The sequence below is a fragment of the Oncorhynchus tshawytscha genome, linkage group LG24 (assembly GCF_018296145.1).
Source record: "Oncorhynchus tshawytscha isolate Ot180627B linkage group LG24, Otsh_v2.0, whole genome shotgun sequence".
Taxonomy (NCBI): domain Eukaryota; kingdom Metazoa; phylum Chordata; class Actinopteri; order Salmoniformes; family Salmonidae; genus Oncorhynchus; species Oncorhynchus tshawytscha.
The window spans coordinates 6,591,084-6,617,426 of record NC_056452.1 but is presented as its reverse complement, the minus strand read 5'-3'; the positions used below and the strand labels follow the sequence as shown (position 1 = coordinate 6,617,426).

Here is a 26,343-nt window from a genome sequence, read left to right as displayed (position 1 = left end):
ATTATGTATGAATAACGAGCAGCTCATTTTATAGACACAAGATGCTACACCGCAGACCAATCTGAAACTCATCTCTCAGCATGTCCAGCCCACTCATTATCTCAGTCAATCATGGCTAGCAGCACGGTTCCTGTCTTTTCCTTTGGCTAAACCAACTAGACTCATAAATTAACAACTTTATTCATATTTACAGATGGCATAAAAGTTTGTTATTATGGCACATGAAAATAGTAAAAATAAAGAAAAACTCTTGAATGAATAGGTGTGTCCAAACTTTTGACAAGTACTGTATGTACAGTATAAGTGTGTAAATATGTGTATCTACTAAAACTGTTTCAAGTTTTGAGGGAGCGTGCAATTGGTATGCTGACTGGAGAGAGCTGCTGCCAGATAATTGTATGTTAATTTCTCTACCATAAGCTGCCTCCAAAGTCGTTTTAGAGAATTTGGCAGTACATCCAACAGGCCTCACAAATGTGTAACCGTGCGAGCCCAGGACCTCCACATCCAGCTTCTTATGAGACCAACCGAAGTCAGAGAAGCTCATTTGCGTAAGCTACGGAAAACAAACACAATTGGCAATTTGAATTCACAGAGATACTGTGACAAGATCCTGAGGCCCATTGTTGTGCCCTTCATCCACCGCCATCACCTCATTTTCAGCATGATATTGGATGGCCCCATGTTGCAAGGATCTGTACACAATTCCTGGAAGCTGAAAATGTCCCAGTTGTTTCATGGCCTGCACACTCACCAGACATGTCCCCCATTGAGTGTGTTTGGGATGCTATTGATCAACGTCTACGACAGCGTGTTTCAGTTCCTGCCAATATCCAGCAACTTCACACAGCCATTGAAGAGGAGTGGGACAACATTCCACAGGCCACAATTAACAGCCTGATCAACTCTATGCAAAGGGGATGTGTTGCGCTGCATGAGGCAAATGGAAGTCACACCAGATACTGACTGGTTTTCTGATCCACGCCCCTACCTTTTTTTTAAGGTACAGTATCTGTGACCAACAGATGCATATCTGTATTCCCAGTCATGTGAAATCCATAGATTAGGGCTTACACTCTTCGAGAAAAAGGTGCTTATCTAGAACATAAAAGGGTTCTTTGGCTGTCCCCATACAGTAGGAGAACTCTTTGTAACTCAGTAAAATCTTTTAAATGGTTGCATGTTGTGTTTATATTTCTGTTCAGTGTATATTACCAGGGCCTGTATTCATAAAGCGTCTCAGAGTGTGAGTATAGGCAATCAATGTGGGAAAGCAGTTTGTTATTTAAAAAGTTTGGTAACAACAATTCCTATGAATACCCTCCCCATAATGCATAGTAAAAGCATTTCTAAACCCTTATCTGCTTTCCATAATGCGTTATAATGCATAACATAGGCTCTAAACGGCTTATTAACGGCTTATTGATGTCTATAACTACATTATGTACATTATGCATGCTGCATACAGTTGTAAGAGTTACTATGTATTTAGCAATGTGGACTTACTGTAATTTTACCCTATACTGGTTTACACGATACATGCCTTTGTAACTACCAGTTATTATAGGGATACTTATTGTAGTACAACCTGACATGACTGCGATGTTGTTTTGTGTGTAACCAACAATGGGAGAAAAAAAAATGTAACCTACTGTGCAACCTCAGTTTTCCATCATTCATTGAAAGGTCAGGAAGGAAAGGAAATGGGAGGAGAAAACTATTATGGCTAGAAGCATTTTGCACACTGAGATGTTTCATTTATATGAAATAAAAAGTTACATTTTTTGGGCTGCTCATTGGTATATAAACAACAGGTCAAAGTGTGTACATTGAGTGCTAACGACTCCCTCTTCACAGGTACTCTGAGAGGGTTCGATCATTATTCCCCCTGTGAAGGTAGAGGAGCAATGTCAGAGGAGCGTCAGGGGTATTTAAACCTCTCACCATACAAGAGAGCATACTCTGCTTGTCCTAGAAGGACTAGGAGGATGACAGGGAGAATGCACACCCTTTTGCCTTTACCTCTCTGCAGCCTGAGCCATAGCTCCCTGTATTTGTCTCTGCTGCTGCTGCTCATAGCTACTACCCCAGTTCTCTGCAATGGCATGAATGGGACCAACTCTTACCGGCTACTGATTGGCTTCCAGGCTCCCTGGAACGTGTCCTATCCCTTCAGTGCCCGCCGGTTAGGCTCCGCAATACAGATTGCTGTGGAAAAGGTCAATAGCAACCCATCATTTCTGGGGAACTACAGCCTGGATTTTGTTTATGTGGACTCGGAGTGCGACGCCAAGGTTTCCATAAGAGCCTTCATTCAGCAGGTGTGGAAAGAAAACGTGTCGGCGGTCTTTGGTCCGGCTTGTCCCGAGGAGGCGGAGGTACAATTCAAATCAATTCAGTGCAGTTTAATAAATGTTATTTCATTTCAATGTAAAAACTTTTTTTTCGAATTTGAGTATTTTATGAATTTCAATGCATATTTAGAGCTTATGTATGCAAATTGGTAACACTTTGCTATTTCAGATTAATTTACAATTTACTATTATATAATATTACTATGTAGCGGACCATAGATATAATAAGTGAATACTTTTACATGCAGATATACGATACGATAGATCATTATGCTGGCCAAATAAAACAAAAAAATACTGTTTAAAGGGACATTTAAATCAAAGTTTGCTTAAAATGTTCCAACCTCAATTATGGTTTTATATTGAGATAAGTCCACAGCCTAGGTCATTGTGTGTGTTGTGTATATCCAGCTACCCTAAATGATTGGAAAGGATAAGCACCATATCTCTTAGATCGTATTAGGTGCTTTCTTCCCGCATTCATTTAAGGTCGACTCATTTCAACGAATCTACACAATCGATGGTGTGAGACGTGGTTTAATCTTGAAATGTAGGCTATTTTTGAGGGGGGGGGGAATTGTGGAATTAATTTAAGATAATGATTACCACTATAGTAAATTTATTTTCACACCAAGTCTGATGCGTTTTCTCCCCACCTTTCAGAAATATTCATACATCAACAAACTAACCGTTGCTGCTGTGCTCATTCTCCTGACTGTTACTGAGTACATTACAAAATGGAAATCATGACAGGAGCATTTGCTTTAGTTGTGTCCCATTTAGGATGAGACGAAATGCAAAACTGACACCTGTCGTCATTCCTTGCACATAAACTGTTCAACTGTTGTTTTTACAACAACTTATTGGCAGCCAGATACCTGTACGTTATCGTACAAAAATACGCAGTATATTACCATTAAGTATTTTACAGTATCCAATACTGTTACTGTTATTAATTTACGGTACAACTAATAATACCTTAAGTCTTTTTACTACCAAATACTCCCACTGTAATCTATTGTATGGTACTAACACTGTTACTGTACTCTATTGTACATACTAATACAGTTACTGTAATATATTATATGGTACAAACACAGTTACTGTCATCTATTGTACATTACCACTGCTGCGACTGTAGTCTATTTACAGTAACAGATCAATTACTTTGAGGAAAAGATGCCTTGACTTAATCACAGAAGACAAAGAGTCCCAATCCTCTGTACAAAGAACAAGAAGGGCTCCAGAGTGCGACCATTTAGTCCGGTCAAACAGTAGCATTAATATCCTGATTCCTGCATGAAAGTGTCTGCCCTGCCCTGTGCCTGTTTCTCACTGAGCCCTACGAGAGGGAGAGAAGGAGAGGGAGAGAATAATGCACAACATTTCAAAATGCAATCGCGGGAAAGACACATTTTTAGCCAATGTGATATTTGTACACAAAAATAGGTATGCAAATGAATCTCTACTGAACAAAATAAATATTTTGAGAGTAAAATGTAGCACATAGCCTCATTATCAACCCAAATTCATGACAATCACTGATTTAGGTAGCACATCAACATATCTTGATCATGCTTGGACATGTTGGATGAAACTTATTTCTGGAAGCATACCATCTCAGTAGCACTGTGAATAACGATTAGTTGTTTTTGTTAAACTGAAAATGTAAAGTGCGCCCAGGGGAAAAGTTAGCCTGAACACGAGTCTGGACACTGACCCCTAAAAATAAAAGTGAATGATAGCCATCAATCAATATACAGAAAGAGAGAGAAACAAGAGTGTGTATGAGGGAGAGGTGTGTGTGTGTGAGAAAGGGTATATATTACTAGAAACATTTCAAGTTTACCAGCAAACTACCGGAAATTTGGTGTCTTTCAAGGATTTTATGTAATCTATAACAAGACAACTAGTGGCCCTTTGGGTACTTTAGATTATCACAGGTGTCTGTAATCATCTCTAGCCCTCCGTGTGGTCTTATCACAGGTAAAATACACAGAGTAAACCAAACATTAGGAACACTATATTAGGAACACCAAACATTAGGAACACAACTCAGTATTGAGTTGCAAGGCAGACCCCCATTTTGCTCTCAGAACAGCCTCAATTTGCCGGCGCATGGACTCCACAGGGATGCTGGCCCATGTTGACTCCAATGCTTCCCACAGTTGTGTCAAGTTGACTGTCCTTTGGGTGGTGGACCAATCTTGATACACACGGGAAATTGATGAGTGTGAATAACCCAGCAGTGTTGCAGTTCTTGACACAAACCATTATCCTTAGTACATACAGTGGGGCAAAAAAGTATTTAGTCAGCCACCAATTGTGCATGTTCTCCCACTTAAAAAGATGAGAGAGGCCTGTAATTTTCATCATAGGTACACTTCAACTATGACAGACAAAATGAGAAAAAAAATCCAGAAAATCACATTGTAGGATTTTTAATGAATTTATTTGCAAATTACGGTGGAAAATAAGTATTTATGTAGGTCTACATAGCCTTGGTCTCCGGACCTAACAGAGAGTACAGTCGTCCCTGTGACGGAGTGGTGCCTTGGAGAAGGTCAATCCCGCAGTCATAGGGTCAGTGCGGCGGAAGCGAAGTGGCCCGGGCCTTACTGAACACCTCCCGGAGGTCCTGGTGTTCCGCTTTAATAGCAGAGAGGTCCGGAGCAACTTCCGAGCCCCCAGGAAGACGTCCCTGGGCAGGCTGCGTCCCGGGCTCCATCCCATGATGGCACCAGCAGTCCAGTCTATGACGGGATTGTGTCGCTGGAGCCAAAAGAATCTCCATACCATGGGAACCTGAGGAGACATAATGAGCGGCAATTGGACCTTCTGTGTTTCTCTGACACACAAAGGTTGATGGGATGGTATTGTGGGTGACCCGGCCTATAGAGCGCCCGTCCAGTGCTCTAACGTCCATGGGAATGGAGAGGAGCCGAGTGGGGATGCCCAGCTCGGACACCAGGGTAGCGTCCATAAAGTTCTCATCGACCCCAGAGTCAATGACTGCCCAGAGAGATTTTGATTGGTTCCCCCACAGCAAAATAACATGAAAAGGGGTGTGAATAAGGGGAGAGGAAAAGTTCTCCATATGGCCCACCAGAGTACTCGCTCCTACCGGTGAGCCTGGTCTTTTAGTGGACAGGTGGAGACGAAATGACTAAGTAGTCCTGCAATAGAGGCAACTGTGAAGCCTGTATAACCGTTCGGCTGGAGACAGCCAAGCTCTGCCTAGTTGCATTGGCTCGGGAAGAGGTGAATCGGCAGACTTCATAGACTCTCGGGGGAGCTTGGCTAGCCTCGGGTTCTCTCAGCAACAGAGCCGTCTGGGACTTCCGGCATGCCTCGGAGGCGAGATGGAAACCTTGGGCGGGAAATCTCCTCTCCTTCCTTCGTTCCTGTAGTCGCCCATCAATACGAATGGTAAAGTCGATGAGCGAGTCGAGATCCGTCGGTAGTTCCTGGGCTGCGTCCTTTACTTCCTCCAAAACTGTGCAGGAACATGTGAAATAGCGCGTCCGGGTTCTAAGCACTCTCAGCTGCCGACGTGCAGCAATCCACGGCATAGTCTGCCACACTGAGCGAGTCTTGCCGAAGCTAGAGTAACTTCCGGGCAGCCTCTCTTCCGGACAATGGAGCATCAAAACTTTATTTGTCTCCGCCACAAACTCCTCCAGACTGAGGCATACTGTTTTTCCCATACTGCCGTGGCCAGGCGAGAGCCCTCCCCGACATTAGCGTGATGAGGTACACTATCTTAGAGTGGTTCGAGGGGAAGGAGAAGGGCAACCGCTAGATGATGAGGGAACACCGAGAGAAACGCCCAACAGGTGCCCGACTCTCCATCGAAGCACTCCGGGGAGGTAAGCGGGGTGGCCGGGGAGGCGGTAATGCTAACAGCCGGGTTACTGAGGGGTTTGGAGGTTGGTAGGCTGCCTAACAGACAACCACGGAATTGCTGTCCAATGCTCGGTCATGGAGTATGGTCAAGGTCTGGAACCCTTCCATAATACCACAAAGCAACTCCTCGTGCCTTCCAATGATGGCTCCTTAGGGGGAGATGGCGTTGCGGAGCTTGTCCGAGTCTGCTGGGTCAGTCATGGCAAGTTCGTACTATCACGTTTTAGGGAAGTCCAAGATACAGACCATATCGAAGTAACAAACGTTTGTTACTAGAACAGGGGGCAGGCAATACGACAGGTCAAGGGCAGGCAGAGGTCGGTAATCCAGTGTGATGTGACAAGGTACAGAATGGCAGGCAGGCTCAGGGTCAGGGCAGGCAGAATGGTTCAAACCGGGAAAACTAGAAAACAGGAACTAGAAACAGACAAGTGCAAGGGGAACATGCTGGTAGGCTTGACGAACGAAATGAAATGGCAACAGAAAATCAGAGAACACAGGAATAAATACTCTGGGGGATAATGGGGAAGATGGGCGACTCAAGTAAATGTGAGTCACAGTGAAATACTACTTGAGTAAAAGTCTAAAAGTATTTGTTTTTAAATATACTTAAGTATCAACAGTAAACGCAAAAGTACAAATAATTTCATATTCCTTACGTATATTAAGCAAACCAGATGGCACCATCCAACACATAGATATAATTTACAAACAAAGCGTGTGTATTTAGTGAGTCCGTCAGATCAGAGGCAGTAGGGATGACCAGGGATGTTCTCTTGATAAGCGCGTGAATTGGACCCTTTTCCTGTCCTGCTAAGCATTAAAAATGTAACGAGTACTTTTGTTTGTCAGGGAAAATGCATGGAGTAAAAAGTAAATTATTTTCATTAGGTATGTAGTGAAGTAAAAGTTGCCATAATAACAAAGCAATTTTAATAAAAAACAAAAAACATAATACCTTATTTACATAAGTATTCAGGCCCTTTGCTATGAGACTCGAAATTGAGCTCAGGTACAACCTCTTTCCATTGATCATCCTGTTTTTACAACTTCATTGGAGTCCACCTGTGGTAAAATAAATTGATTGGACATGATTAGGAAAGGCACACACCTGTCTATATAAGGTCCCACAGTTGACAGTGCATGTCAGAGCAAAAACCAAGCCATGAGGTTGAAGGTAGTCCCTGGAGCTACAAGACAGGATTGTGTCGTAGGTACAGATCTGGGGAAGGGTACCGAAAATGTTCCGCAGCATTGAAGGTCCCCAAGAACACAGTGTCCTCCAGGATCGAGGCAAAGATAAACGGATCAAAGTACAGAGAGTTCCTTGATGAAAACCTGCTCCAAAGCGCTCAGGACCTCAGACTGGGGCGAAGGTTCACCTTCCAACAGGACAACGACCCACAGCCAAGACCATGCAGGAGTGGCTTTGGGACAAGACTCTGAATGTCTTTGAGTGGCCCAGCCAGAGCCCGGACTTGAACCCGATCAAACATCTCTAGAGAAACCTGAAAATAGCTATGATGCGATGCTCCCCATCCAACCTGACAGAGCTTGAGAGGATCTGCAGAGAAGAATGGGAGAAACTCCCCAAATACCGGTGTGCCAAGCTTGTAGCGTCATACCCAAGAAAGGCCATAGCTTTTTGAGTTCTTCTAAGCTCGGTGAAGGGCTTCCATTTATTGCGCAGTGCTGCTGTGCATACCTGCTGCTCAGACAACTGCACCATCGCAGTTCACTCTGCTGTGCATACGTGATCTGCATGAGCTCCTCCACTCTTTGGTCCGCACCTTTGGGGCGCCTCTCGTGAAAAGATATTGACCATCTTCATCCTCTTCCATGGTGTCAGACGTCTCTTCGTCTGGCAGATCTTCAGGCTGCCAGTTAATGCAGCCATACTGTAGCTGTCCTTTTAGGCACAATTTGAAGGTTTGGGCTAGATTTCTTTAGTGTTAGTGCGCTTTTTTCTTTGGAGACGGGCAACCATATTAGTTCTGTTTTTGTTCTCTACTCATTTATTTTTTTGCATAAACAAAACCAATTCCCCCTCTTCTGTTTTGTCCTGAAAGCTGTCAGGGTGCTTTTGTATAATTGCCTTGGTAACTACTGCACACTGGTTGCGTGTAGGGTTCAAGCAAACCTTTTGGATTCCATTTACAATAACTCTAATCATGTGTAGTCTATCTTGCTTCTCTGGTCTTTACCCATTGTTATCCTGTCCCACGGGACATTGAAACTGTCCACCAACCAGACAGCATCCTTGGGGAGTAGATTGTGCCTGAGGCTGTCTGAGTCAGCAGGGGATTACACACGGGGAGTTGGCTGCTGGCTTTCTTGAGCACCATTATTTAGAAAATAAGGGAAGTAGTAACAGGTCATAAAATATGAGGGAGCACAAACAGCAACTTCAAAGGCTGTTTGTACCCCTCTGGTCTGGGCACAGAGTTCCAAAGTATTAAGTCCCAGACTATCAGGTTCAGAGTTCAGCCTATTCACACATATAGTAGTGCACACAAATATTTGTGTACAACGGCAGTATTTGCTACTCTGACTTATTTATTTTACTTCTATCGCAAGCCTTTCCCTTGAAGGCATGGATCATTTAACTACAGTGAATTGGTGAGCTAATGTTTTTGATGTCCTCCTCTTAACCAAATACAGACCTTGTGGTTCTTCCACACAAACTTTAGTTAGTTCATTTAATAAAGTCTGCAGTGACTCCTCCAGTTTTGGCTGCACCCTCTGTATGGCCTTTTCAACAGTCCCCATTTCACCATGATATTTGTGCGTCTAACTTTCTCACTCATCATTATTCACTCATCATTCAGGACTATCTGTAATCATGGTAGCATCCACATTAATGTAGAAATGTTTAGAAACATATTCTATTGTTATTTACAATAAAAGTGACTCCAAAATGACAATACATTATTTGCTATTCATTTCTATTGGGCACAAAATGATCTAAAACACATCCAAAACAAACAGCAAATGTGAGCAACAAGTTTGTAGAGTCACAAGCTTGATGCAATCATTGGGTGCTAGGAATATGGGACCAAATACTACACTTTTGACTACTTGAATACACATTTTGTACCAATACTTTTGGTCCCCTAAAATGGGGAGACCATGTACAAAAAGTGCTGGAATTTAAAAAATAAAAATATTGATCCCCGTTATTCTGTTTCAGTAGATTCTCTTTTGATAAGTCATTCATGATTTGTCTGATATCATTGTCTGAAGTGTTCGGTTTTGTCACTTTTTATAGTGCATGCCATACCATCATTATTTATTGGAACTCCTATATTATTGTTTGAATGGTGGTGGCCGATAACAGCATTTTAGCTCGTATTCTAAGATTGAAATGATTATTCAAATATTCCTCATTGTCAAAGGAAACAAATGTGTCTTTTATCTCTACACCTGCACCCTCACAACTGTACTTAGGCATGGTCTCAGTGTGATGCGGATTACCGCTACCTGTGGGCCTACCTCTATCCCCATAGTCAGGGTGCTCCACCAAGTATTTATGTTTTCTGCACAAATGTGATGTGAAAGATGACTTCGGACAACAGTTTAATAGCCATTGTATTTTTTGTCACATCCCTGATATGCCATTTCAGTGCTGGCAAAACATTGAAAAAGTTGGGAGATATGAAAGTACACCCATCAAGTTGACATGTCAGATTCACATCCTCCATTTTTTCTCTATTTTGTGTTGTTATTGCTAGCTTGTGGTATCGACACACATGGGGTTTAAAGAGGCAAAGTTTTTAAAAGTGCAGAGGCTCTCAGACACCCCACAGACAAATATTTGTGTTTCTTCACATGCTTTATAAATGCCGGGGTAGAGTCTGTGGGGAAACCACACTGTTTGCACATCTGCAAAATTGTGGCGAGGCAAGGAGGCTGAAGACGTACGTATTTTCCAGACGTTGAAATCAGGCACATTTTTGGTTCTGAATGAAAGTTCGAAAGTAGACGTCTATGTTTGGGCCAAATCAAGGCTGGTCCAGACTGGACAAAATCTGAACCAAACATAGACAACTATGATTTGTTCAGATTTGGTCCGGACCAAACCAAAATAACACATATAGAATCATGTAGTAACCAAAAAAGTGTTAAACAAATCAAAATATATTTTATATTTGAGATTCTTCAATGTAGCCACCCTTTGCCCTGATGACAGCTTTGCACACTCTTGGCATTCTCTCAACCAGCTTCATGCTTCATGAGGTAGTCACCTGGAATGCATTTCAATTAACATGTGTGCCGTGTTAAAATTTAATTTGTGGAATTTCTTTCATTTTGAATGTGTTTGAGCCAATCAGTTGTGTTGTGACAAGGTAGGGATGGTAAACAGAAAATAGCCGTATTTGGTAAAAGACCAAGTCCATATTATGGCAAGAACAGCTCAAATAAGCAAAGAGAGACAACAGTAGACCGGTGGAAATCTGTCCTTTGGTCTGATGAGTCCTAATTGGAGATTTCTTGTTCCAACCACCGTGTTTTTGTGAGACTAGAGTAGGTGAACGGATGATCTCTGCATGTGTGGGGGTGCTTTGCTGTGACACTGTCAGTGATTTATTTCGAATTCAAGGCACACCAGTATGGCTACCACAGCATCTTCCAGCGATACACCATCACATCTGGTTTGTGCTTAGTGGGAGTATCATTTGTTTTTCAACATGACAATTACCCAAAACATACCTCCAGGCTGTGTAAGGGTTATTTGACCAAGAAGGAGAGTGATGGAGTGCTGCATCAGATTACCTGGCCTCCACAAACACCTGACCTAAACCCAATTGAGAAGTTTTGGGATGAGTTGGACCACAGAGTGAAGGAAAAGCAACCAACAAGTGCTCAGCATATGTGGGAACTCCTTCAAGACTGTTGGAAAAGCATTCCAGGTGAAGCTGAATGAGAGAATGCCAAGAGTGTGCAAAACTGTCATCAAGGCAAAGGGTGGCTACTTTGACAAATCTAAAATGTATTTTGATTTGTTTAACACTTTTTTGGATACTTCATGATTCCATTTGTGTTATTTCATAGTTTTGATGTCTTCACTATTATTCTACAATGTATAAAATAGTCAAAATAAATACAAACCCTTGAATGAGTATGTGTGGCCAAACTTTTAACTGGTACTGTACGGTATATAGATATGTGTCACATATCAGTTTGCAAACAATGTTTAAAAAAATAATTGAGTTAATAATGCTGCATACAAACATTGTCTCTTTTCTGCATTCTTGAGTAAGGCAGCTCCAAAATGCAGGTGTTTCAGCCTAGCTCAGTGCTTTCTGTGGTGGTGGGACAGCCAGCAGAAAATACGGAGCTTAGGGGTTGATAATGTTCTCTAGTTGCGTCGTGATTGACTCAATGTTCTGTCACTCATGAGGACCCTACATTATCACAAAATCTATGGGGAGAGCTAGAAAATTAAAGCCCCTTGGGTGCTGCCATAAATTTACATTCGAAGTGCCAATCCAAGAAGGCTCAAGGTCATTGGCCACGGATAAAATTATGTCAAATCATGTTGTCTACTGTAGCTTTGATTGGACTGATCATATCAACATTATACTTTCAAAATCTTAGCTAGCAAGCTAGACATGCAGTCATCGTCATGAATCAAGTCGACAATTTACTGGTAAATCCTTTTCAAATCTTGTCAAATGAAGAGAAATTAAACTTAAAACATATCGGTGCTCAAAGGGCATTGGACAGAAACATTACACAACAAGTTTAAAATCGCAAATTCAACAATCAGCGGCTAACTGAAAACTTTGCAAAGCAATCACTAGCCTACTATTCAGTGGAGAGGGTGTGTGGTCCAGATCTGGGTTTAAGGCTCTCTTTTCCAAGGTTAAAAGGATAAACATTCACATGCAACACACCATGGGCCAGAAAAGGTTGAATACATTGGCCATGCTGTCAATCCAGCATGACTTCTGCCGTGTTAAAAACAACTGAAAACTCGGAACTGGGAAATCTCAGACTTCAGTGAGTTCAAGAAAACTGGAAACTCTGGGGGGAAAAAAACAAGATCCAACTGGGAAAATACATTTTGAACGATCATCCAACTTGGAACTCCAAGTCGGGAACTCGGGCCTCTTTCTAGAGCTCCGACCTGAAGATCACATGATTATACTTCATTTTTTTTAAAGTTCCCAGTTGTCTTGAAAGCACCATAAATCCGGAGAATGTCAGACTTTGATGACAACGTTTGATGACAAAATTTGACAAAATTTGCCCCCAAGAAAGACCGCCACACCACCTTCCTGTTCAAGTGAGCACAGCAAAACAAGGTGAGTCCAAAAATGTCTTGTATGTTCCTGCATAAATGATGTAATATGCCAGGGAGATATACTACCGTTCAAAAGTTTGGGGTCACAGAAATTTCCTTGTTGTTGAAAGAAAAGCTATTTTTGTTTGTCCATTAAAATAACATCAAATTGATCAGAAATACAGTGTAGACATTGTTAATCTTGTAAATGACTATTGTACCTGGAAATGGCAGATTTTTTATTTTTTATTTTATTATCTATGTAGGCATACAGATGTCCATTATCAGCAACCATCACTCCTGTGCTCCAATGACACGCTGTGTTAGCTAATCCAAGTTATTATTTTAAAAGGATAATTTATCATTAGAAAACAGTTTTGCAATTATGTTATCACAGCTGAAAACTGTTGTCCTAATTAAAGAAGCAATACAACTGGCCTTCTTTAGACTAGGTGAGTATCTGGAGCATCGGCATTTGTGGGCTCGATTACAGGCTAAAAATGTCTAGAAACAAAGACCTTTCTTATGAAACTCATCACTCTAAATTAAGGCTATTCCAAGCGAGAAATTTCCAAGAAACTCACATCTATGTCCATAAAATGATTTGAAAGGCTGGTCATGGCTCACATAAACACCATCATCCCAGACATCCTGGACCCACTCCAACTCATATACCGCCCCAACAGATGCACAAATGACACAATCTTTATTGCACTCTCCCACCTGGACAAGAGGAACACCTATGTGATAATGCTGTTCATTGATTACAGCTCAGTGTACAACACCATAGTACCCTCCAAGCTCATCACTAAGCTAAGGACCCTGGGACTGAACACCTATCACTGCAACTTGATCCTGGATTTCCTTAAGGGCCGTCCCCAGGTAGTGAGGGTAGGCAACAACACATCCGCCATGTTGACCCTCAACATGAGGACCCCTCCAGAGGTGTATGCTTAGTCCCCTCCTGTACTCCCTGTTCACCCACAACTGCGTGGCCGCACATGACTACAACACCATCATTAAGTTTGCTGATGATACAACGGTGATAGCCCTGATCACCGACGATGATGATACAGCATATAGGGAGGAGATCAGAGACCTGGCAGTGTGGTTCCAGGACAACAACCTCTCCCTCAATGTGAGCAAGACAAAGGAACTGATCATGGACTGCAGGAAAAGGCAGGCCGAACAGGCCCCCATTAACATCGATAGGGCTGTAGTTGGTTGAGCGTTTTAAGTTTCAAGATCACCAACAAACTATAATGGTCCGAAAACACACCAAGACAGTCGTGAAGAGGGCACGACAACACCTTTTCCTGCTCAGGAGACTGAAAAGATTTGGCATGGGTCCCCAGATCCTCAAAGTTCTACAGCTGCACCATCGAGAGCATTGCGTCACCGCAACCCCCTTTGTATAGCCTCGTAATTGTTATTTTATTGTTTTACTTTTTATCATTTTTTACTTTAGTTTGTTTGGTAAATATTTTCTTAACTCTTCTTGAACTACACTGTTGGTTAAGGGCTTGTAAGTAAGCATTTCACAGGAAGGTGTATACACTTGTTGTATTCAGTGCATGTGACAAATAAAGTTGGATTTGATTTGATTCAAGAAACCAACAAAAAAAACGCAGACTTAGTCCGGCTTCGACCCTTGGTATCACATGAACACAAATAAGACATGACAAAATGTGTAGAATTGCAGGAAATGATCTTTAATCTGCAACATTTTCTCTCTGCCCCATGGCAAAAAGTGTAGAATTGCAGGAAATGAGCATTAAAAACTGTAAAAGGTTTTCTCTTCCAAAAACAGGGGTGTATAGTTTGGGATCACATGGGTTGCGTGGTGATGGTTTGTTACTATGCCAATAAACAGCAAATAAACAACATTATCCATTCGAACCTTTGCCACCTAGGAAATTTGTGTGACTGGATCTTCTCAAATATTACTTGAGTACCCCTCACCTTTATGTACAGTGTTTATTTATGTGAATTTCACACTATTTTGTGGAAACAGCGAAATATATCCAGATAGGATTTTATTAACCTGAATGCCTCCTAGAGCAGGACTTTGTATCTGTTACAAATCTAAATCAAATCAAACTTTATTCACAAATGTGACCCTTTCCTGGCGAGCCATGGCGTTTCCCATCAGCTCTGGGCATGTAGAATGGAGATGGCCAAGACCTCCGCCGTAGAGGAAGCTACCTTCGCACATTTGGCTGTCACTTTCCAATGGACTCAAACATATGTGACCTCGCTGCATGGAATCCTCCATGCTGGGCTCGGTGGACTTGCGGTGCTCAGGAAACTGGAATGCTGGAGTGGCGTCAAAAGAGAGCGGTCTCACCCGTTCCCAGATGAGGTTGTCAACCTGATTTCCAGCGTTTTCACTTGCACTTGCTACACTTGCATCCTCCCGGTTGGCCGTCATACCGCTTGGGGGCTGGTATCGTGGGTTCCCGGTGCAGTTTCCCTGCAGGAACCACAATAACGTCTGCACTGGATGATGAGACCTGGGCATTGGCTCCTCCTGGGTTGAGGGCGTGCCGTGGTCGGAGGGACTCGGCAAGTTCCCGAAGGGTCCCGGGGATTTGGGAGTGCTTTTCTTGCTGCCATCCTAACAGTGGGCTACCACATTCTGGACCTGGGTTATCTCTTCTGGGTCCATGTTGTGGCAGAAGCTTGCAGTGACATGGTAAGGTTGGACCCAGGTACAGAGAAGAGACCAGACGAGGAATCAGCGGGTAAGGATAAACATAATACTTTACTGAGATACGGTAGCCGCAGGATCACAGTATACTTGAAAAAACAGCAAACACTAAGTCTAGAAAACTCATTCAGGAAACGAATGCACACAGCTAAAAATTCAAGCTTCTGCAAAGGACCAGAGAAAACACACCTCTTTAACAGGGACACAATCATGAAATAAGACACACCTGAGGTCTCTGCTGCCCTCTGGTGCCAGGAGGAACCATGACAAAAGTTCATGAGTAAAAATGTGGTTATCAAGTCACATAATAAGTTCCATCGACTTACTCTGTGTGAAATAATAATGTTTAACATTACTTTTTAATGACTACCTCATCTCTGTATCCCCCACATACAATTATCTGTAAGTTCCCTCAGTCGAGCAGTACATTTAAAACACAGATTCAACCGCAAAGACAAGGGACGTTATCCAATGCCTGCAAAGAAAGGCACGCAGTGGTAGATTGGTAAAAATAATCAAAGCAGACATTGAATATCCCTTTGAGCATGGTGAAGTTATTAATTACACGTTGGCTGGTGTATTTATACACCCAGTCTCTACAAAGATACAGGCGTCTTTCATAACTGAGTTGCTAGAGCGGAAGGATACTGCTCAGGGATTTTACTATGAGGCCAATGGTGACTTTAAAACTGTTACAGAGTTTAATGGCTGTGATAGGTTATTATTGTGGAGTAATTGTAATCCTAAGTGACAGAGTGAAAAGAAGGAAGCCGGTACAGAATACAAATATTCGAAAACATGCATCCTGTTCACAACAAGGCACTAAAGTAATACTGCAAAAAATATGGCAAAGCAAATATGTTTTTGTCCTGAATACAAAATGTTATGTTTGGGGCAAATCCAATACAACACATTACTGAGTACCACTCTCCATATTTTCAAGCATAGTGGTGGCTGTATCATATTATGGGTATGCTTTAATGGAATAATTAAGGAGTTTTTCAGAATAAAAAACGAAAATGAATGGAGCGAAGCACAGGCAAAATCCTAGAGGAAACCATGGTTCAGTCTGATTTCCCACAGACCACTGGGAGATAAATTCACCTTGCAGCAGAACAATAACCTAAACTTAAGGCCAAATCTACACTGGAGTTGTTTACCAAGAAGACAGTGATGTTCCTGAGTGGCTGAGTTACAGTTTTGACTAAAATCTACTTGAAATATGTCAAGACCTGAAAATGATTGTTTAGCTATGATCAACAACAAATTTAACATAGTTTGATGAATTTTGAAAATAATAAATGGTCAAACATTGCACAATCCAGGTGTGGAAAGCTCTTAGAGACTTACCCAGAAATACTCAGCTGTAATCGCTACCAAAAGTGCTTCTACAAAGTGTTAACTCAGGGGTGAATACTTATGTAAATTAGATATTTCTGTCTAAAAACATGTTTTGACTTTGTCATTATGGGGTATTGTGTGTAGATGGGTGAGGGAAAAATATATTTAATACATTTTGTATTCAGGCTGTAACACAAAAAAATGTGGAATAAGTCAGGGGGTATGAATAGTTTCTGAAGGCACTGTAGTTAGTATCTATCTACAGTCTGGAATAGGGAACATTTGCTATGTAGTTGGTCAGTTATTTACTTAAACTTGCCAATTAGCTAGCACATAATCTCTTTGGAGAGTAAAATTTTGCTGGCTAACGTTAGCTGTTGTCTGAGAAATCAAAACGGATGGACACCATCATATCAAGCTGCTTCAACTTGTGATATGAAGGTGAAGGTTTTCTCATTTCCGCCCTAGCTGTTGTTAGCTAGCCAGGACAATAGCAGCAACAATTGCAGTAGCTTTTCTTTTTTGCTCGAAAATAATAGCTTGTCTTCTTTGCTTGCACATTTTTCTTTACCCCTTTCTGCAAATGGTAGCTAATGGCTAGCTATTGTTCATCTTATTCAATGTCTACAAAGCCAATGATTTGCACTGCAGTTGGTCACTACAGTTTGTCACTACAGTAACTAACTAGACAATGATGTAGCTATATCTAATGTAGCTATAATTGAACATCATGCCTCACGGTACAGAAATAGGAGATAGCCAAGTCCCCCTTTATGTCACCCTATCCAACAGCATGCCACTCACGGGTATTTTTAAAAAAAATTTTTTTATTTCACCTTTATTTAACCAGGTAGGCCAGTTGAGAACAAGTTCTCATTTGCAACTGCGACCTGGCCAAGATAAAGCATAGCAGTGTGAGCAGACAACACAGAGTTACACATGGAATAAACAATTAACAAGTCAATAACACAGTAGAAAACAAAGGGGGGAGTCTATATACAATGTGTGCAAAAGGCATGAGGAGGTAGGCGAATAATTACAATTTTGCAGATTAACACTGGAGTGATAAATGATCAGATGGTCATGTACAGGTAGAGATATTGGTGTGCAAAAGAGCAAGTAAATAAATAAAAACAGTATGGGGATGAGGTAGGTGAAAATGGGTGGGCTATTTACCAATAGACTATGTACAGCAGCAGCGATCGGTTAGCTGCTCAGATAGCTGATGTTTGAAGTTGGTGAGGGAGATAAAAGTCACCAACTTCAGCGATTTTTGCAATTCGTTCCAGTCACAGGCAGCAGAGTACTGGAACGAAAGGCGGCCAAATGAGGTGTTGGCTTTAGGGATGATCAGTGAGATACACCTGCTGGAGCGCGTGCTACGGATGGGTGTTGCCATCGTGACCAGTGAACTGAGATAAGGCGGAGCTTTACCTAGCATGGACTTGTAGATGACCTGGAGCCAGTGGGTCTGGCGACGAATATGTAACGAGGGCCAGCCGACCAGAGCATACAGGTCGCAGTGGTGGGTGGTATAAGGTGCTTTAGTGACAAAACGGATGGCACTGTGATAGACTGCATCCAGTTTGCTGAGTAGAGTGTTGGAAGCCATTTTGTAGATGACATCGCCAAAGTCGAGGATCGGAAGGATAGTCAGTTTTACTAGGTGTAAGCTTGGCGGCGTGAGTGAAGGAGGCTTTGTTGCGGAATAGAAAGCCGACTCTTGATTTGATTTTCGATTGGAGATGTTTGATATGAGTCTGGAAGGAGAGTTTGCAGTCTAGCCAGACACCTAGGTACTTATAGATGTCCACATATTCAAGGTCGGAACCATCCAGGGTGGTGATGCTAGTCGGGCATGCGGGTGCAGGCAGCGATCGGTTGAAAAGCATGCATTTGGTTTTACTAGCGTTTAAGAGCAGTTGGAGGCCACGGAAGGAGTGTTGTATGGCATTGAAGCTTGTTTGGAGGTTAGATAGCACAGTGTCCAATGACGGGCCGAAAGTATATAGAATGGTGTCGTCTGCGTAGAGGTGGATCAGGGAATCGCCCGCAGCAAGAGCAACGTCATTGATATATACAGAGAAAAGAGTCGGCCCGAGAATTGAACCCTGTGGCACCCCCATAGAGACTGCCAGAGGACCGGACAGCATGCCCTCCGATTTGACACACTGAACTCTGTCTGCAAAGTAATTGGTGAACCAGGCAAGGCAGTCATCCGAAAAACCGAGGGTAGGTTTACACACGAAGAGGGGAATACAGTGAAATATGGAAAGGTTTATGGAAACAAGGTGTTCCTCAAATATTTCAAGAAGTAGTAGCCGAGGTGGTTTAGCTTAACAGCACCTACATGTATGCAAAAATGCCCTCTGTGTCAGCCCTGACACCCACCATCCATCAGCAGCTGAAGCCACTGCAGGTGCCCGTGGCAATGCCTGCCGACTGGCATCATGGTCTCTCTCTCTCTCATATACTGCAGGAGGCAGAGAAGATAAATAAGGTGGCATATCTTCCAGAATGGTGCTGTGAATGACGACAGACAACAATAGATCTCAGTGACCCAAGTCAGCTGGCCGCCACTCACACACAATGCTGCACTCAAATGGTTCTCGATCCCCAGGGTGAGACAAATATAGGCCAGTCAGCACCGGATGTCTGTGGACATTGAAATGAAGGCCGGCTGGGCCCGGGTCAAATCTTAACCAAATAGACGTCTATGTTTGGACAAATCAAGCCCTGTACTGACCAGACCAAATCTGAAACAATTATACACGTCTTTGTTTGGCCCAAATAGGCTGGTCCAGACTGGACGTCTGTGGACGTTGAAATCAAGACCGGACCAAGTCAGAACCAAATATAGACATCTATGATAGAATCAGATTTGGTCCGGTCCGGAGCGGCCTTGATGTGGCTAAAACACAGACATCTATGATTGGTTTAGATTTGATCAGGTCCGGACCGTCCCGGAATCTGTTTTTTGGACCTAACTTGCTTGCCACTTTTTCCATGTGGTTTCTTCCTTCACAGAGCAGAACAAAAATCATCCCAAAAATATCGCCGGTCTGGACAGGACTACTAAAAAAATATTTTAAAAATAATCTGTCGGACTGCCAGATGGTGAAGCGTGATTCATCACTCCAGCGAACAAGTTTCCACTGCTTCAGAGTCCAATGGCAGCGAGCTTTACACCACTCCAGCCTACGCTTGGCATTGTTCATTGTAATCCTAGGCTTGTGTGCGTCTGCTTGGCCATGGAACTCTTTTCATGAACAGTTATTGGAACTCGGTACTGTTTGAAACTCGGTACTGAGTGATGCAACCGAGGACATTCCCAAAGTCACTTCAATTTTTTGTCTTGCCCATTCACCCTCGGAATGGTACACATACACAATCTATGTCTCAATCGTCTCAAGGCTTTAAAATCCTTCTTTAACCTGTCTCCTACCTTCATCTACAAGGAGTGAAGTAGATTTAACAAGTGACATCAATAAGTAATCATAGCTTTCACCTGGATTCGCCTGGTCAGTCTATGTCATGGAAAGAGCAGTTATTCTTAATGTTTTGTATACTCAGTGTATACGTAGATATCTTTGTTAGAAATAATAATATATTTCCCTTGATGGAGGGATGCTGAATGTAAAAAAAATATCAATTTACCCCACTCTCTCATACAGTTTCTAATAAGGAAGCAAATTTCAAAATGTCAGATCAAATCTGAAAACTGTCCTATACATATCTAAATTTAACCCAACCCAGCATTTAACCCAACCCCTCTGAATCAGAGAGGTGCGGGGGGGCTGCCTTAATCGACATTCACGTCTTCAGGCGCCCAGGGAACAGTGGGTTAACTGCCTTGCTCAGGAGCAGAACAACAGATTTTTACCTTGTCAGCTCAGGGATTCGATCCAGCAACCTTTCAGTTCCTGGCCCAAAGCTCTAACTGCTAGGCTACCTGCAAAACAGACACCTTTAGTCTACCACATTCCATAGTTGCTTTATGCACCATTATTATCCTGTAAAATCAAACAAATTTGCTGCATAGGATATGCTGCAAAGGATACCCATAGTATAATGGATTAAATATATGACTCAATCATAATGTTATCAACATTTTCTTCAGTCGTGCCAAGATATTGCATCGGGAGGGGATGGGGGGGTAATAATTCAGGCTAAGTGTCCTGCGTTTTACATGTAGCTCCTATGTGCTTGGTTTACTTTTAACAATGGAAATTATTAATTTGTATGATGTACCTGTCAGAGCCATTTCGTTATGGTGCGGAAAATGTATAGAAGAAATGTTGGTTGATATATGAATGTTTATTGAATGTATAGAAACTGTTTAGAAAACGCTTATTGTGCACAGAACTGCAGACGGATATATCGGACCACTAATAACGGCACAATCATGTTTTATCATTCTGGCATGGACACATCAAATAGTTTTCATGTAGGAAGAACTCCGGTAGGTTCAGGCTTGAATTTTGGGTTTATGTGTGTTTTGTAGTAATATCTAAAAAGCTTTGAATTAAAATGCACATTAGAGATTGCTGTCCATTACAGTAAGTCTACCATAGATAGTTGCCTAATGTGATTTGTCTGCTGAACATTGTGTTGGTAACTTTTTTCTCATGCATTCCAGTACCTCTGAACCCCCAGGTCAACCCCTCTTGTGCTCACTTTGTGTTTCTGCACCTCCCAATTTACAAATGAAAGGTCCAGCACAGTAAAAATCTAGATTTACCTGTGTTTTATAAATTTCCCCACACTGAGGTTGGAATAATACTGTGAAATTGTGAAAATTATGATAATGCCCTTTAAGTGTAAGAACTGTTGGAAAAGACCGCCTGAAATTTCAGCCTGTTTTGGTGGGATGGAGTTTTGGCCTGCCTGGTGATATCACCAGGTTCAAAACCTCTCTGCAAATAACAGCTAGTTTTCAGTATTCCACTCCCCACTCAGACCACTCCCAAAAAGTCCACGCAAAATTCTTACTTGAGAAATTGTTCTTTGCTAAGAAGCTACTTTTGTTTCTTTTTGACCATTTGATTTTGCGATAAAATGGCTGCATTGGACCTGAATAGCACTGAATAGGCCTATAGTTTGGTCACTTATTCTGAGGAATTTTTAAAACTAATGTTTGAGGACAAGACGTACTCTTGTTTGTTGAATCTTTGGCACAATGAACTGGCGGGGAAGTTTGAATGGCCAGAGTGTGTAGCTCGGGTGTAGGACAAATGTGATCATATAGGCTGGTGGTGATGCATTGGTACAGTACATTGCAGTACTGATGCATTATAAATGTAGCCTACTTGAGAAACAGAGAAATTCATTAATTCAACAACGGACCTATCGGTGACAGAACACTTGTCCCAGAGAACACTTTCTAATGGTCAAACCAAGGTATGCAAGTATATGGGTAAACTTGGCTAGGTTGGAATAAATTATATAGGAAAACCTGCAAAACTGTGAATTTTAAACCGGGGAAAAAATGCACATCCCTCACCTGTGCCCAAAAGAAAAACACGCAACCCTCCACAAAGTAAAAAAACATGTTGCACCCCCCTACACTATTTTGGACCCCCCCCAGTAATTATCAAACAGTCCTTAATGACTATGTATTCACTTTTGGAGGCACTGTAGTATCCTTTAAAATGTATACATTTTGCACCGGCAAACATGAACAATGTTTATGAATATAATAGTAATTTTACACTTTGTTTTACAGGTCACCGGTCTTATTGCATCTACTTGGAACATCCCGATGTTTGGTTTTGTCGGACAATCCTCCAAGATGGACAACACTGCCATTTACGATACATACATCAAAGTTGTGCCCCCCCTTAAAAGAAGTGGAGAGGTCTTAGTTAGGACACTGGAATATTTTGGGTGGGACCATGTGGCTCTGATTGGAGGGGGGTTAGATTCAAACACGTGGGACAAAGTCGATGCTTTATGGAAGTCTGTCGAGGATCGGCTCAGAGCTCAACTCACCGTAACAGCAAGTGTTAAGTTTGACACCAGCAACATGGAACTTGTCCACAGGAATGTCAAGTACATCTCGACAGTGGCAAGAGGTAAGCAAACAGTTAATCAGTTATATAGTGCTGTAGTGCTGTATTGTCATTTAATGTGGTAAGTGGGTTTGTATTGCAGATGGCCTGATCAACTATGCTTGCATGATGAGTAACCTTGCTATAGACCTGAAGACTTGCATTATCTCCCTATTCTATTACATAGGCATCGATTGAAGCTCAATGTTAAATTCAGATCTCCCTGCCATCATATTTAAGCCAATATGACGCCATAATTAGCAAATCAACTTGATTGGAGGTACACAATACACCTCTCGTCATGAGCCATCCATCCATTACCAAGAACCGTATACTGGATTTTTAACAGGGCCGTTAGCATTACATGCTGACCACACTGCACGCATCGCGTGAGCGAGCGTCTGCGTAGCCGGGTGCTAAAATAGATCTTGGTTCTATTTGTGATGCTCAACGTGCTGCAAGTCTTGCCTCTCAAATCTTCTCATTAGTTTTTAGGAGCATATACCCCACATGGGTGATTAAAATATTAAAATATAAAACACTCTCCAGTCGGTTGTGGTAATGCACCGTATAGTTGGTTGCCAACCACCATATAAAGTCCTAAGAAGAAAAAGAAGCCTGAAGGAAGGAGGAAAGATGACGAGAAATGAATTCGGTTTACCATTTTATCTGTTGATTAATTGTCGAAGTAGAGGACCTTGTGCATTTTGGGTAAAATAACAAACCAATATTTAGCTAAATTGCCATAAATGGTTTTCGGCCTGTCCCCAAATTAATATAATTGGTTCAGAGTTCATTTTGATATTTTAACCCATCATGATCGCGTCAGGTGTGGGGGGACAGAATCAACATACGCGCGAGCGGTGTGGCCAGCATGGTAGGGTTCTCAGACAACTTTGTGCCCAGAATTAATTAAATGTTTAGGATGAGAACGAGACTACAGCGTCCATAAAGTGACCATTAGACTTGCGGACCTTTCGGACCGAATACGTTTGTAGGGGCAACAGATTTGATTAAACTTATAATTTATTGCTCTTACTTGCTCATTTCTGTCCATTAAGAACCAACGATGTGCTACCTTTTTGTAGCATTTCTGACAATGCTAACATCTTTTTTTTAGCCGAAGCTTAGAGTTCTAACACCGGGCGGTTGCTCAGCAACAACACAGCTGCTTTCACCAGGCTGCCAGTCATAAGAAATGTATGCGAACAAACCTAGGCTACTGTAGATAGCTAGCTATATGGTTGTATTCAAGCTGAGGTAAATCAATAAATGCAAACAGATATTTTGATTAGCTAGGTAGCTAGTTAACGTTAGCTAATGTTAGCAAAGACTTGTATAGCTAAACCAGCCTGTCGTTTCCAATGGCAACAATGTAGTCATAGTGGGCAGAACAAGCAAGGAGGTGGGCAGAGCCAAGCACGATTAAAAAAAATAAAAACTTTTGCAAGGGGTAAAGTCTACAAAACTTTGTCCACTCTGTTCATAAATAAATCCTCATCAATCTACACACAATACCCCAGAATGACGTTGCAAAAACAGGTTTTTAGACATTTTTGCAAAAAAATTAAAATTTAAAAAATGAAATATCACATCTACATAAGTATTCAGACCCTTTACTCAGTACATTGTTGAAGCACCTTTGGCAGCGATTACAGCCTGGAGTCTTCTTGGGTATGACACTATAAGCTTAGCACACCTGTATTTGGGGAGTCTCAAGCTCTGTCAGTTTGGATGGGAGTGTTGCTGCACAGCTATTTTCAGGTCTCTCCAGAGATGTTAGATCGGGTTCAAGTCTGGGCTCTGGCTGGGCCACTCAAGGACATTCAGAGACCCGAAGCCACTCCTGAGTTGTCTTGCCTGTGTGTGTAGGTTCGTTGTCCTGTTGGAAGGTGAATCTTCACCCCATTCTGAAGTTCTGAGTGCTCTGGAGCAGGTTTTCATCGAGGATCCCTCTGTACTTTACTCCGTTCATCTTTCCCTCGATCCTGACTAGTCTCCCAGTCGCTGCCTCTGAAAGACATCCCCACAGGATGATGTTGCTTCCACCATGCTTCACTTTAGGGATGGTGCCAGGTTTCCTCCAGATGCTTGGCATTTAGGCAAAAGAGTTCAATCTTGGTTTCATCAGACCAGAGAATCATCTTTCTCATGGTCAGAGTCATTTAGGTGCCTCTTGGCAAACTCCAAGCAGGCTGTCATGTGCATTTTACTGAGGAGTGGCTTCCATCTGGCCACTTTACCGTAAAGGTCTGATTTGTGAAGTGCTGCCGAGATGGTTGTCCTTCTGAAAGTTTCTCCCATTTCCACAGGGGAACTCTGGAGCCCTCCCTGACCAAGGCCTTCTCCCCCGATTGCTCAGTTTGTCCGGAAGGCCAGCTATAGGAAGCGTCTTGGTGGTTCCAAACTTCTTCCACTTAAGAATGATGGAGGCCACTGTGTTATTGGGGACCTTCAATGCTATCTATATTTTTTGCTGTTTTACAATCCTGTCTCGGAGCTCGAACAAATCCTTCAACCTCATGGCTTGGTTTTTGCTCTGACATGCACTGACAACTGTGGGACCTTATATAGACAGGTGTGTGCCTTTCCAGATCAGGTCCAAACAATTTCAATTACCACAGGTGGACTCCAATAAAGAAACATCTCAGGGTGATCAATGGAAACAGGATGCACCTGAGTATTACTTATGTAATAAGGTATTTCTGTTTTTGTTTTTAAAAACATTTACAAACATTTCTAAAAACCTGTTTTCGCTTAGTCATTAAAGGGTATTGTGTGTAAATTGACAAGGAAAACATTTTATTTAATCAATTTTAGAATAAGGCTGTAACATAACAAAATATGGAAAAGTCAAAGGGTCTGAATACTCTCTGAATGCACTGTACATGTACTTATCTGGAGTGCCTGAGGGTGGCGCTGTTACCCTGCCTCAGTGTGCTAATATATTATGTGGTGTCATGTTAAAAAGTAATACAAAGGAAAGCTCAACATTACAAAACATGGAACAAATGAGACCACCATCTACTCTGAACCTAGAGGGAAATTGGAGTGTGGATGCAGAAATTCAACCTTTATATCATCGCCAGTGGCATCTCAGAGAAATCCGAAAAAGTGAAATGTGCCACATTCCTGCACGTAGCCGGAGAAGATGCAATCAATCTATTCAATTTTGACAGTGATGAAGATGACTTGGATGTATTAAAAGAGCGTTTCTGAACGTGCTGTGAGCCAAGAAAAATATTGGACATACCTGAGGCATATCTTTTTTTACAAGAGTACAAGGACAAACAGAGTCAATGGATGCTTGTGTGACTGATCTAAAAAATAAAGCAAAATACTACGTTTCAACAACATACCGAGTCACTGATACAGGACAGAATTGTGTGTGGAATCACAAATGACCAAGTGCGAGGCAGATTACTCAGAGAACCAGAGCAATAAACATTTGCCGTGCTAGTGAAGTGAGCCAGAGACATTTGAGAATGCTTCATGAGTTAGTCGAGCTTCACAAATCGCATTACCGAAAGAAAACACAGAAATGGCGAAGACAAAGACTGTGCACATAGTAAAAGAGAGATCAGAGGGAGAATGCTCACGTTGTGGATACAAACATGAACCAAAAAAGTGTCCAGCATATGGTCAGATATGCAAAGTATGTCACAGGAAAAAATCATTGTGCCAAAAAGTGCTTCT

General features: G+C 42.1%; 1 protein-coding gene across 1 annotated transcript in view; it reads left to right on the top strand.

Moving 5' to 3' along the window:
- The first annotated feature begins 1,988 nt into the window (after positions 1–1,988).
- The window catches only part of gucy2g (guanylate cyclase 2g), a 67,947-nt gene continuing 43,592 nt past the window's right edge, over positions 1,989–26,343 (top strand). Inside the window, exons 1-2 of the mRNA XM_024386288.2 lie at positions 1,989–2,378; positions 22,323–22,671. Coding sequence (XP_024242056.2) covers positions 1,989–2,378; positions 22,323–22,671 — 739 coding nt within the window. The remainder of the gene's footprint in view (positions 2,379–22,322; positions 22,672–26,343) is intronic.